The 15,417-nt window shown below is 32.1% G+C and overlaps 1 protein-coding gene across 1 annotated transcript in view; it reads left to right on the forward strand.

Moving 5' to 3' along the window:
- The window catches only part of Hr3 (nuclear hormone receptor 3 ROR-beta), a 65,780-nt gene extending 51,277 nt beyond the window's left edge, over window positions 1-14,503 (forward strand). The window contains exons 8-11 of the mRNA XM_088240367.1: window positions 5,071-5,225; window positions 8,420-8,644; window positions 10,011-10,161; window positions 12,549-14,503. Coding sequence (XP_088096493.1) covers window positions 5,071-5,225; window positions 8,420-8,644; window positions 10,011-10,161; window positions 12,549-12,672 — 655 coding nt within the window. The 3' untranslated portion in view covers window positions 12,673-14,503. The remainder of the gene's footprint in view (window positions 1-5,070; window positions 5,226-8,419; window positions 8,645-10,010; window positions 10,162-12,548) is intronic.
- The last annotated feature ends 914 nt before the right edge of the window (window positions 14,504-15,417 follow it).

Here is a 15,417-nt window from a genome sequence, read left to right on the forward strand (position 1 = left end):
TTAAAAGAAAAATTGCTCGGTGGTTTTTTTACAGTAGTAACTTTCTAACGCCTAGACACTCTTATTTGTCAATAGGACAGAACCTAGCGACATTATTTCCACATCTAGGCGTTCGTTGTATTAAAGTGACAGTTATGTCGGAATTTAATTCGACTTTAAAATTGACTATCTCGTGTTTTAAATTGGCTTTTAAGAAAAAAAAGTGCCACCCTCAGAACGATAAAAAATTGTAATAAATCATAATTAAAGGAAAAATTGCTCGGTGGAACAAAATTTTTGTCACTTTTTATGCTTAGATAAACGTATCGAGGGGTTCTAGACCCGTCGGTACAAACCGATGTGCTTACATCAAAACTTGGTGGTGGGAGGATCGGTAGTGTATGTATCTTTGTAATCGGTCGGGAGAATTTTATATTCAACTATGACGTCACACTGAAGCTTTGTCATTTTAGTGCGTAGATATGTGTATTGTGACGTACGCTTCCCCTTATTTCATTATCGATGTTCCTACCCAAAACCTTAATGTGGGGGGTCGTTAGTTTATCTTTGTAATCGCTAGAGAAAATTTATCTTCAACTATACCGTCAAAGTGAAGGTATGACGTCTTTATCTTCCCATCATACTCGAGGCCCATGTGCTCTTTCATATCGTTTCATCTGGAAAATTCTTATCGACAATAAAATACAGGTAAACGTCGTTTTACGCCGGGGTTCCGTTCCGAGAGACACCGGCGTAAAAAAAACATAAATATAATGGAAGATATGAGGTTAGGTTCCGTGTCAAAATTCTAAGAACAATCTGACATGTTTATTTAATACATATCCTTTATATATTCCAAATAAATTATTAATGTATTTAATAAATACAGTTTAAATTCGTTTAAAAAATAAATAATAATCTATTGATAATTTTTTTTTTTTTTATAATAAACACTAACTCACCAGTTCGTCGGTGCTAAATTAAATTATCACACTTTAAAAAAAAAGCATTCAATTTAATTTGCTTTGATTGTTGCTTCCTTTCTCGCAGAATCATTGCATAAAATACAAATATTTGAATATTATTTTTATTTTAAAAATAATAAAATAAAATATAATCACGCCTTTTTATTTTTCTTAAAAACAAAACTAACTCGCAAAAACTTTCACACACACAAAAGGCTGCTCGCGTACACGGTAATAGAATAAAACAACGTGTAAAAGTGTGTCTGTTATTAGAACCGCGCCGCCTACTGTCGTCTGGTAGACCGAACCGGGGAATCCCGGCGCAAAACGACGATTTCCTGTACGACACTGCTAATTAATTACCTAAATAATATCTCTTTTATACAACGTGAGCGAAGCCGCGGCTGAAAGCTTTTTATTATTTTTATTTAAATTTAATTAAGTTTTTTGTTGGGGTTGATTTATGTTTCAAGCATTGTATTGAAAAAAATAATTAATACGCCGGATACAAATGATTTTTCGTGTGTCAATATAAATAACTCCTTTGACGTTACTACAAAGTTATGTCGTCACCTTTTCTGACAACTGTCATTCTAATCATGTTACATTTTAAGGACTATAGATGCTCTTATATGTCAATAGGGTAGCATCTAGCTACTGCATCTAGCCACTCGGATTCAAAACTGACAGTTGTGTCAGAATTTAATTCGGCTTCAAAATTGACTTATTTCTATCTCGTATTTTAAATAAGCTTTTAAGAAAAAATCCAGCCATCTTAGAACGATTAAAAAAATAAATTTCAGTGTTTTTACAAAAAAACATAAACTTAACACAGCTCCAATTACGAACACAACACAATATATAATACGATTTCTGACAGGACAACAAATAGTGACAAGAATATGTTTAAAGCATGACTCTACTTGTGTGAAATATGGTGTTTGTTTTATATTTTTTTTTCAAAAATAGGCTAAATATTATTCATTGAGACTAATTTGATTGATCTTCTTCTTCTTCTGCGATTTTGGTCACCTTACACGGCGTCTTATCTCCTCATTCCTTATTCGGTCTCTTAAGGAGATCAACAATGTTTTGAGTTTGTCCAAATTTTTGTAGACAAGGACTGGATTTAACTCCCTGTTGAGCTTTATATATTAACATATTACAACAGAGATGAAGAACATTTAAGAAAAGGTAATATAGAAGTCTAGGCTTCTACAGGGCTTATGACCTGTCAATGGCTGGTTTAAGTGGCCACTTTACACACTGTGTAACATTCACCATTCTGCCTATATATATATTTTTTTATTATTTATTTATTTAGTTCTATGTATTTCATAGTCTAATATATATTTACAACACAATATTTACATCTATACTTATTCTAACATTATTTATCACTATTATACACTTAGTATCCTAATTTATAATATTAACTGTTTCATATGTACATTTTCATTAATTAAATTCACTATTTACACTATAACTATATACTACCTAATATTTTTCACATATATACTTTTTACATTTAATTTTAAATATATTTACATTAATTTCATTATTTATGCTTTCTGGCATTTCTTCAAATAGTTTTATTCCCTTGTACATAAGGCAGTTCTGGGACATTGAACATCTATGTTCCTTCAATTCTTTCATCTGTTGATGTTTGTGAAGTTAAAGAGCGGAAACCTTTATTTATGCAGGTGAGATTCATCTAATTGAATTATTTCAAAATATTGTTGATAAATTACCTGGTCCATGAAGAAGTGTAGAAATTGAAAATATAACACTTTCAGGCGTTGCCTAGTATGTATATATGTATTAAATATGAACAACTCCCTAGGGAGAAAATCCAGCCAGTCTGCAAGCATTTGGACATAATCAAACATTATTGTTAAAAAAGGCTAAAATATTATTATTGTAGATGAGGCTCAGCTTCCGTTTGTAGCGGAGAGCCGAGTCGTTAAATATATCAAGATCTCACAACTTCTCAAATTTGCCAACTATTACTTATCGCTCTTCCTAATAGAGAATTCTGTGGCTCAATCACAAGTAACAATCGACGTGCTTAAAAACACGCTAAGCATTTGAGCGACCACAATGAACAATAATAAACATGCTTAAGTTATCGCAGTCATAAGTCAACGCGTGTGTAATCTCTAAGTCAAGCTCATGTCAGCTTTTTTTGTTTTCCTCGTAAATAAATACAGTTCATTGGTGAAAAAACGGCGTTTACTATGAAAAAGAATACAATTTAATGCATTTGCAAAATAGTAAAGAGTATCTAATACGAAAATGTGAAAATTAAATTACAATTACTATGGCGACTGCTTTTCTTGACATTTGTCTTGCTAACCGCTGGCTAAACGCAAGAAATAGCGTGATAAATAATTAATAAATAAATAAAAATAGCCGTTTTGGAATATTTTCCATATTTACAGCGGTGAATTTCAAATATGTGATTGCGCAGCAGGATTATACGTCGCGAAACGTAATGATGTTTCATTGTGATCGCGAATTCGACTACTACTACTACTACTACCATCACGCCATTTCCCCGTAGGGGTAGGCAGAGAGAATGGACCGCCACACACGTCTATCCTGGCATACACTCCTAGCCTCTTCCACATTCATACATCTTGTCATACATGCCCTTCGGTTCTGTCTGCTTTTGACATGACCAGACTTAAGATTTTGGTTTATCTGATCATGCCACGTCTTCCTTGGTCGTCCTCGTCTAACGTTGCCGTTCATTTTTGCCATATATACTTGTTTTACCATTCTCTCGTCGTCCATTCGTTCTACGTGACCAAACCATCTCAGAGACCCTTTCTTAATCTTATCAATTATACTTGTCTCAGATTTACACTCTCGCCTGATTTCATCATTCGTAACCCTGTCATACATTGATTTCCCACACATTCGTCTAAGAGATCGCATTTCAACCGCGTTCACTCGGCTTTCATCCTTCCTCTGCCAGTTCCATGTTTCACTTCCATACATAAGTGTTGGGACTAAAACTCCGAATTCGATAAACAACTATAATGCTGGGAACTATAATGGGACAAGTAAAATTCAATATTCCGACTCGTAGATTGAGAAACAATGAAGTACTGTTCATCGATCAGCATAGAACAAACTATGGCCTAAATTCTCCAATGACCCGCCTTTGTCGTATTGTTAACTCAAGACAGGATCTGGACTTTTTTGGTTTATGTTTACAGGGATTTAAACGAGCACTAAATAAATAGTCCAGATCTTGTCTCGACGTCCCTTATGTTTGTCAATACTTCTTTTTTTTTTTTTTAATGTATTATATTCCATGGAATCATTTCTCTACAATACCGCAGAGTGTGTGCGGACCAACTACTGCTTTACAAAATTGTGACAGGAATGGTTGACTGTACAGAGCTGCTTGGTTTAATAACAATACATGTGCCAGCCAGGATTTGTAGACGGTACCACCTGTTTCATGTACCAACAAGTAAAACATCGTATGTTAAAAATGCTTTTTTTCGTAGGACTTTTTCAATGTACAATACAAAATTTAAAAATATAGATTATACAAACATCACTCTGTCAGATTTAAAATTTAAACTAAAAATGTATTATGTAACTTAGTAGACATTATAATAATAAATATGTACATCTCCCCCCCCCCCCTCCTTATCCTATCTTCAAGCATTTTTGTCCTTATCCCGCCCAATTTACAGTAACTTAATGTTCTTAAAATTAATATTTAAAAAATCTTTGATTATTGAGTACTTGAAAATAACATTTTTATATGTATAAATTGTATGTATTTATTTGATATGTAATATATATATTCTTTACTAACTTTGTATACTATGTGGAAATCTGTTATTTGGTTCTGAGTTTATACACTATATCTGTTTGTTTACTAAAGAACTGTTGATTTCCCTAATAAAATAAAAATAAAATAAAATAAAATAAACTATTCTTTTATTGTAATATTTAAACCTTATAAGTTATATACATGGACAATGTCCGTTAATAAATAAATAAATAAATAAATGCTAAATTGTCATCACGTCGATAGTTATTTGTGATTGAGCTACTGGAGTTGAATTTTTCGTGTTAAAACTCACTTATGATTCAATTACAGATTACTATACTACAAGTCCATGTCCCAGGAAGAGATGTGGCTAGATTGTGCAGAGAAGCTGACTGGAATAATTCAAAACATCATAGAGTTTGCTAAGCTCATCCCTGGATTCATGAAGTTGTCCCAAGATGATCAAATACTGCTTCTAAAAACAGGTAAGTCGTAATTTTTTAATGTTGAAAGAATTTACGCTGTGGTCTACATTTTACAAAAAATTTCTTCAGTTTATACCCAGAGAAATTGAACTCCTTTGTCAAAATATTGTTTACCAGCCATTACATGCATTCTCCAAATATGTCAGTCGTTATTATGGCTTCTAGTCTCGACACAAATTGCATTACAACCCACCTTCATCACCACACTTTGGAGGTTTTTGGAAGCTGGTGCAAGATCCACAAAATATCATTTTAAGCGTGTTATCGGTGAGCAAATTCTCACATTTGAAGAGTTACAAAAAACAAACAAACAAACAAACCATCACGCCGTTTCTCCGTAGGGGTAGGCAGAAAAAATAAAACGCCATAATATAGATATAGATATGGATATGTTAATAAATAATGTTTTTAATAAAATGCTTTGTGCCTATTAAATATGTACACACTTCTGTTTAAAATTTTGGTACTCCGGTTCTGTATTTATTTATTTTTTATCTTAAAATTGCGTGATAATTCACTTATTTTTTGCTTTTTTTTTACATCTTCTAAATATTTTTTTTGAAAGCATCAATTACATGTACTTTTTTTTCGCTCCCTATATCTAAGTTAGTAGTAATTATTATTATAAAACCATGTAGGACTATCATATGATTAATTGTAAAGGATCTTTACCGACAAGCCATATTCATTGGCTTGGTGAGTCCTGTAAAAAAAAAAAAAATTTCAAAAATGTCTTAAAATAACTTAAATGTAATATTGTATGTAAATAATGAATAAAAATATTTAAAAAAAACTATCTTTGCATACAGACCTCGCTTCCTCTACATTCATAAATATTTTCATGCACGCACGCCGATTATTCCTACTTTTTTTTTGCACCACAACAGGCCAGAAGGCCCAATTACAGTGGTGAATTACATCGCAGAACACCCAGGCTTGAGAAAAATCACATTTTAATTTTTGTGTTCTCACCGGGAATCGAACCCGGAACCTTTCGTGTGTGAGTCAAGCATCTTGACCACTACACCACGGAGGCCGCCAATGGCATGTCCATCCATTTTGACATGTCCATCTTCCTGCAGAGTTCCTGCAGTTTTTTTCAGGAACTTTTGACAATTACCAGGACGGTATGCTTAACTTTTGTCTGTATTTATCTACTGAGGTTACAAAGCCGGCTCTTTTGACACCTCTTAGGATGATAGTAAATCAAATGAAATAAAAAAAACTGAATTTGTTTTTTTATGGTGGTAATGTTTTTACAGCTATAGTCCTTAAAATATAGCTTGATTAGAAAGACAGCTGTCAAACTAATTTCATTAGTAATGAAAAATTACTGATCACTGATCAAATTGATTTGATCAGTTGTTTCATGTAATCATGAAACTCTGTTTCTGAAAATTGATATAAAAAACGCAAAAACTAGGATATTATAGTGTGTTTAAGACAATTATTCACCAAAAAATTTGACATTTATACTTTTTTCATGAACAACATCAAATTAACTATTTTTTATTCGATCAATTTGTCCCATCTCTAACGTTTTTGCAAAATGATGTAACCTTGTAAGAACGTCGTTAATAATCAGGTTTATTTTAGTTTTAAAGCTGATTTTATATATTAATGTTGATTTATGTTTCAAGCATTGTATTGAAAAAAATAATTAACACGCCAGATACAAATGATTTTTCGTGTGTCAATATAAATAACTCCTTTGACGTTACTACAAAGTCATGTCGTCACTTTTTTTGACAACTGTCATTCTAATCATGTTACATTTTAAGGACTATAGATGCTCGTATATGTTAATAGAGTAGCGTCTAGCTACTGCATCTAGCCACTCGGATTCAAAACTGACAATTATGTCAGAATTTAATTCGGCTTAAAAATTTACTAATTTCTTTCTCGTATTAAATTGGCTTTTAAGAAAAAAATTAGCTATCGCAGAACGATAAAAAAGTTAATTAATTGTATCCTTACAAAAACTGCTCGGTGGTAGAAAAATTTTCACGCTTTTAATGAGTAGATATGTGTACCGTGGGGTACTAGACCCGTCGGTGCATACCGATGTACCTGCCTTAAAACTCGAAGGGAGGGGGGTCGCTCGGGCGAATTTATCTTCAACTGTATGCCTAAAACTCAAACTTAAAAAAAAATTCTGACTCCAACGCCCTTCATAAAAATCACAAAAACATAAATCCCATAATCATATTAACTCTTAAAATAGTGTGGTAAATAATCCCTTTGCGCGCGGTGATGTAACATCGCGTTACCACTAGTAAAAGACGGAATATTCTAAAGTTCAGATATTTGAAAAAAAAACAGAGAGATAATTATTTATTTATATATACGCCCAATGGGCATTTTTAAGGATAAATTTTACATAGAAAATTATTATTAAAAAATTAGAAAGACTCAATGGTATATAATAGACTTTGTGGGAGTGGAAGCGGGAAAGGGGTGTTTATAATTGAATTTGATTCAGTGATCGTTTGAAAGAAGACAACTTGTTATTAAAGAAATCAAGACTGGTATGTTTGTTGGCAGACCTGAGAATTCTGGGCATAGGGGAATGAAAACCATAGTTAGTTCTATGGTTATTGGTATGAAAGAGTAAGTTTTGTCTGAGGTTTCTAGTTGGGATATTTAATTTGATTGAGTTCAGTAGTTCAGGCTGATATATACCGTTTAATAATTTATTTTCCATAATATATGCGAATAAACATATAATTTAGCCCTGTTATAGCAAAATAAATTAAAAATCACAAATACGCTGCTCATGTTACGCGCGTGCGTCCCCCATCACTGTCATCAACGGACTGAATACTGAATCTGTTTTAGAGAATACCCGCCGCAGAACAGCGTCTCTGTCTTCCCTGTTATGACTTCTATCTTCGTGCTCTCTCTTGTATAAGATATATGTATAGATGTATTGCTGAATTAGCGGACATTAATTCTTCGCGTAGCAAGGATAAATATTTTTCGGATTAACATTTAGCATAGTTATACAAATTTTACTTTCTGAATCCGGTGTGAAAATGTATATTTGAAGATTACATAAAATACGAATTCATCATTTAAAAAAATAACTGAGATATATCAAGTCTTCTGTCCTACGTCGATTATTGCGACATCACAGCCACACAAAAATTTCATACGTAATAAATTAAACAATATTAACTGAGCTCGATTTTCAGGTTCTTTCGAGCTGGCGATAGTCCGCATGTCCCGCTTGATGGATCTGTCGCAGAACGCCGTGCTGTACGGCGAGGTGCTGCTCCCCCAGGAGGCGCTGTACACCTCGGACCCTGGGGAGACCAAGCTGGTGGCGTGCATATTCGAGGCCGCCAGGTCCATAGCCCAGCTCAAGCTGACGGAGACCGAACTGGCGCTGTACCAGAGTCTTGTGCTGCTTTGGCCAGGTAAGTCTCGCATTTGAAACGATAATAAAAAAAATCGTTGCCTTTGTAGGAATTAGGTTGTCGAGGGTTGGAGCTCCTACCCCAGTTGGAGATTAACAAAAAAGACACGAGGTTGCTGTTTCATGTTTATTTATTACATGGCGAATAAATATATGCCACACACTCGGCGAGTGGCATGGGAAGTAGCCAGGAAAGGAGGCAGAGACGCAGTGTGGCGACATTACTCGTCATGCCGCGCGTCATGCTCCTCGTCGTGCCCCCCGCTCCCTATTTTGTCGGTTTTTGAGCGCGAGTCAGAGGACCGGCAGTATGAGAGCGAGTGGCTGGCCACATAATCGCGCGGTCGCAGTTCGCATCGAGCGCTCACACAAGACACACGCGTAATTTTTGAATGATGTATATTTATTTGTATGACATTGATATTTTTTTAATTAAAAAAAAATAAATTTAATAGTATAATTATACATTTTTCAATTTAAAAAAAAATCACTTGCTATATTTTTACTAAAACTAAAATCCCACCAAGCCACTTTCTGTAGCTTGTTGGTGAAGATTATATTTATACTAACTTAATAATATTATTTACGTTTATAAAAACAATGAATAACAGATAAAAATTAACAGCCGGAAAGATCAGAATAAACATGTTTATACAAATAATAATACATAAATTTAATTTTTAAATACAAGAAAATATATGAAAAATTAAAATATTTACACGTAAGCTACTATTCATATATAAACTTTTGATCGCGTAGCCACTCTCTTATTTTGCTCTTGTTACAATGTGAGTTAAATTTGAGTTCTTTCGGTAATAAATTAAAAATTCTAGGTACTAAATATTTGAGAGTTCTATTGAGGAGCCGGGATTCACATCCTCAGAGGAGAATAGGTGTTATGCAGGCGTTAAATAGGCGGCATTTAATGTTCACCATCATTCCCTTTCCGCACCTAATGGTGCATAAGGCACTGGCATTAGCCGTGTGACACCAATCGCAGCGTATCTTGATCATTTTTGTAACATGGTGATCAGATCATCAGTCTTACGCTTCAGTTACCAGTCCAGGGACTATGAAATATTCTAGTCTGAAAACACCCTTTTTAAATAAATATTCCATAACAACCATGTCGGGAATCGAACCCGAGACCTCTTGCATGGCAGGCTAACGCGCTGACCATTACACCACGAGGCCGACGTTTGATCATTTACTAGGGCAATATTATTTTTTTAAAGCTTTTGAAATGTGAAACACCTCCATGTTGTTTAATTTAAGTATCTTTTTTTCAAATACTACTATTTTTGGTATAAGCCACTTTGGTTTATTTAAAAAAATATTTTATATACATGACCGGTTTCTGTCCACAGAGAGGCACGGCTTGCGTGGCAACACGGAGATACAGTGCCTGTTCAACATGTCTATAACGGCCATGAGGCACGAGATTGAGATGAACCACCTCCCCATCAAGGGTGACGTCACGGTGCTCGACACGCTGCTGGCCAAGATACCCACCTTCAGGTAAGGCGACCGCCGCGCTAAATTCGGTGGCGCTCACTCAATATAAAAGACAGACAGAAGGGAGTTGATTAATAATATTTACCTTTTCACTATCTTTTTCAATTTGTTATTTGGACTCAAAATATTGTTCATTAAAAATATTTATTTTTTAACTATCTTTCTAGATGTTAAATTTGGAGTAGACTCAAAATATTGTCCATAAATAATAATTAAAAAATGTCACTATCTTTCTAAATTTGTTATTTGGAGTTGACTTAAAGTATTATTCATAAATAAAATTAATTTTCCCGCTATCTTTCTAGATTTGTAGTTCGGAGAGTTGACTAACATTGTCCGTAAATAATATTTATTTCGTCACTATCTTTGTAAATTTGTAATTTGGAGTTGACTCACATTGTTCATAAATAATATTTATTTTGTCACTATCTTTCTAAATTTGTAATTTGGAGTTCCTAAAAATATCAATGATAAATAATAGTTATTTTCTTACTATCTTTCTAGATTTGTAGTTTGGAGAGTTGACTAACATTGTCCATAAATAATATTTATTTCGTCACTATCTTTCTAAATTTGTAATTTGGAGTTGACTCACATTGTTCATGAATAATATTTATTTCGTCACTATCTTTCTAAATTTGTAATTTGGAGTCCCTAAAAATATCAATGATAAATAATAGTTATTTTCTTACTATCTTTCTAAATTTGTAATTTGGAGTTGACTCACACTGTTCAAGAATAATATTTATTTTGTCACTACTTTTCTTAATTTGTAATTTGGAGTCCCTAAAAATATCAGTGATAAATAATATTTATTTCGTCACTATCTTTCTCAATTTGTAATTTGGAGTTGACTCACATTGTTCATGAATAATATTTATTTCGTCACTATCTTTCTAAATTTGTAATTTGGAGTCCCTAAAAATATCAATTATAAATAATAGTTATTTTCTTACAATATTTCTAAATTTGTAATTTGGAGTTGACTCACACTGTTCATGAATAATATTTATTTTGTCACTACTTTTCTTAATTTGTAATTTGGAGTTCCTAAAAATATTAATGATAAATAATAGTTATTTTCTCACTATCTTTCTAAATTTGTAATTTGGAGTTGATTCAAAACATTGTCCATAAATAATAATAAAAAATTCTCACTATCTTTCTGAATTTGTAATTTGGAGTTAACTTAAAATATCAATGATAAATAATATTAATTTTCCCGCTATCTTTCTAGATTTGTAGTTTGGAGAACTGACTCACATTGTTTATAAATAATATTCATTTCGTCACTATCTTTCTAAATTTGTAATTTGGAGTTTCTAAAAATATTAATGATAAATAATAGTTATTTTCTCACTATCTTTTTAAATTTGTAGTTTGGAGAACTGACTCAAAATATTGTCCATAAATAATAATAAAAAATTCTCACTATCTTTCTAAATTTGTAATTTGGAGTTAACTTAAAATGTTATTCATAAATAATATTAATTTTCCCGCTATCTTTCTAGATTTGTAGTTTGGAGAACTGACTCACATTGTTTATAAATAATATTTATTTCGTCACTATCTTTCTAAATTTGTAATTTGGAGTTTCTAAAAGTATTTATGATAAATAATAGTTATTTTCTTTATATCATTCTGATTTTTTATTTGGAGTTCCTTAAAATATTGATGATAAATAATAGTTATTTTCTCACTATCTTCCTAAATTTCGAATTTAGAATTGAATCAAAATATTGTTAATTAATAATAGTTGTTTTCTTTATATCTTTCTAAATTTGTAATTTGCAGTTGACTCTAAATATTGTTCATAAATAATATTAATTTCTTGCTATCTTTCTCGATTTATTATTATTTATTTTATTTATGCTTTATTAAGTTAGTTCATAACATCTTAAGAACTAATATAAACTTTTAATAACATTACAATTTTTTTATCATAATTTCTCAGTAACATATTTTTTCAAATTAATTTGAAATATTTCGATCTTTTTATGTCCTTTATTTCTTCAGGTTACTCATTACAGCTTCAATCCCTTGTACAATGAGTTTTGCGATTCTGTTTTTCTCCTCATTGGTAATCTTATCTTTTTTTACCCCTTGTTTCATATATATGACGTTGCTGGTTAAATTTAATTATTAGTCTTTTTATTTTATTCATCCCCTTAATTATTTGATGTACAAAAATTGCTACTTTTGTGAACAATTTGATTTATTATTTGGAGTTGACTCACATTGTTCATGAATATTTATTTTGTAATTTGTAATTTGGAGTTGACTAAAAATGTTATAAGTAATGTTTTCACTTTCTTTCTAAAGTTGTAATTCGGAGCTGGCTCGAAATATTGACGATTTGAAAATACTAAATTTTGTTCATTATCTTTCAGGGAACTCAGCCTAATGCACATGGAGGCTCTTTCCAAGTTCAAAGCTGCCCATCCTCAGTACGTGTTTCCGGCGCTCTACAAAGAATTGTTCTCAATAGACAATTCACACGACTTCAACACATAGACAAACACAATATAATAATGTTATTTTATCGACTAAACATTTTAAAAGTATGAAGTGAACCAACCACGCGCAAAAACCCAAATTTTCCAATGCTCTGGGCGATTTCTTCCGAAAAAAAACAGCGTTTTTTAAAAATTAATTAATTAATACTCCCATTCTCACCAGATCACTGCATTGCTATTTTTTGCATCAAAACAGGCCGGGAGAACCAATCACAGTGGTGAATTACAACGCAGAACACCCAGGCTTTATAAAACTCACGTTTAGTAATTTTTGCTTTCTCATCGGGAATCGAACCCGGAACCTCCCGTCCGCGATTTAAACGTCATTACACCACGGAGGCCGCCGATTCACGACGGTTCAGTGATCAGTCTTACGCTTCAGGTGCCAGTCCAGGAACAGCGAAATATTTCACTGTAACACCATCGTTCAAACAAGAACACAGCACCTCAAAATGGTAGGCGAACGCGCTAACCACTACGCAACGCGGCGGAATTATATCCACTCGAATTCCTTGTTCAGGATTTTTATCTCAGAACAGCGATCGAGTCGAAAACACTCGTCCGTTCTGGTTCTATTTCTCACACGGAATTGTATTCTCCAGACGCAGGGACACAGATTATTTTTTTCCGATACCTGTAATGCTTTAATTTTGCAAAAATCGATTATTTGAGCCAATTGTAGCTGAAACGTATTGACATTTTAATTTCGGAGTAAACTCATTGCTTTAGTAAACTCATTGCTTTACATTTCTGTAATTAGTATAGACAAAAAAACCTTTTTGCTGGTTCCTTGCGTAAAAAAACATGCATGTAATTTAAAAGTATCAGAAGAGTTTAGTAAAAAAATAAGCGAAAATTTCATAAAGTTCTAAGTTTGACCATTGAGTTAGTTGGTTCACTTTACCAGCAATGGATTCATTTTAACGCAGTTGGTAAAAAATGAAGAAATAGGAAAACGAAGAGCGAAGTTTGATCATTTTGGATTTTCGCGTGGTTGTTTCAAATTCATTTTAAATCGTTTCGAATCCACTAGAAAAAATAATAACATTTTTTTCAATATCACATCAAAATGGGTTTTGTCACCTCCCACTCATTTCATAATATTAATATTCCTGATTTTTCATAAGAATACAACCTTTTTAGTGGCGAAACGTTTTGAAGGGTTTTTTATGTACAATACATTTTTTCCGACATTTTTTTTACTAATTTTGTACTAAGTTTAATTTGTAATGTAGTTCGACATGGTTTTGTACAACATATGCGTGTTTTGGTAAAATTCTTGTGTGAATCATGCATGATTTGAACGGTTATACAAGTTTTTTTGCAGTTTTCGTATGGTTTGTACTAGTGGTTGAACAATTACTGTATAATTTATGCGTGTATTTGAACAAATAAGATATAATTTATGTGAGTTTTCAAACAATTACGACATCATTTATGCACGTGATTGAACAATTACCATATAATTTATGTGAATTTGAACAAATTATGTATGATTTATGCATGCATTTAAACAAATACGTTATAATTTATGTGAAGTGTTCAATCAATAATCATCACAAAATTTACGCAAGTAATTTAATATTTACTGCATAATTTATGCGAGTATTTGAACAATTACCATATAATTTATATGAGTAAATGAACAATTCCCGCATAAATTATCAAGTGTTTGAACAATTACCGTATAATTTATTTGAGTATTTGAACAATCACTGTACAATTTATACGCGTCATGTGTGAACACATTTCATGCAAAAAAAAATCGTATATTAAATTTAAGAAAAAAAATGAAAATCACTTTTAAAGCGTCCTCTAACAATTTAAAATTTCAATATAAAAATTCAAAATCAATTTTTTCTTCAGAATTTTTTCAAAACTGCTTTTGCGCATTCGAGATTCACCAAACTGAGTCTTGCCCGGTGGTCGAAAAGACCATATTTGCATAAAACTACTTCATACATACGTAAAAACGATATTTTAATTAGGTACTCATTTCTTAACCTTATTCGTAACTCATTGCGAGCGGATTCGCCAATTAAAAAAATAAATAAAAATAAAAAAATGTTGACGAGAATGATTTTTTAAACTTTGACGCGAACGCGAAAATTTGGAATATTTAATGATGAAGTCAAATTTTTATATAATATATATTATTAAGTTATAGAATTGGCGTTAGTTTGTTTTTTATGTATAGCATATGCACTGAATTAAAAATTAAAAATTATCTTTAATTATTGATAAATTCGAAAAACCATGTCTTGGCTCTACGGGATAATTTATATCTTATTTTTATTTTTGTTGTTTATTTATTTGTTTTTTTAGATTCTTGACTGTACCAAGGTGCCTTCGTTGTTATATATATCTTTATGTACGTGTACATTCGGGCCCGATTTATTTTTATGTATTTTTTGGCCTTTTATTATAAAAAATCCTTGTCATTTCATGGTTTTAAAAGGTCTTGCGATTTAAAGTATTTAAATAATATAAAATACACACAATCATTTCATTCTTAAATTCAGTTTGGTGTGAGATTCCGAATTCATAATTTAATTGCCCGCTGACTCTGATTTCATCTAAACATTAATTATTGACTTCGGCTTCATCAAAACGTTAAACATTGCGTTTGGCTTCATCAAAACGTTAAACATTGCCTTTGGCTTCATCAAAACGTTAAACATTGCCTTTGGCTTCATCAAAACATTAATTCGGATTCAACCGTCGAGCTTAACGCCATCAAAGC

The sequence above is a fragment of the Micrasema longulum genome, unplaced genomic scaffold (genome assembly GCF_059751315.1).
Source record: "Micrasema longulum isolate JH-2025_06_02 unplaced genomic scaffold, ASM5975131v1 h1tg002438l, whole genome shotgun sequence".
NCBI classification, from domain to species: Eukaryota; Metazoa; Arthropoda; class Insecta; order Trichoptera; family Brachycentridae; genus Micrasema; species Micrasema longulum.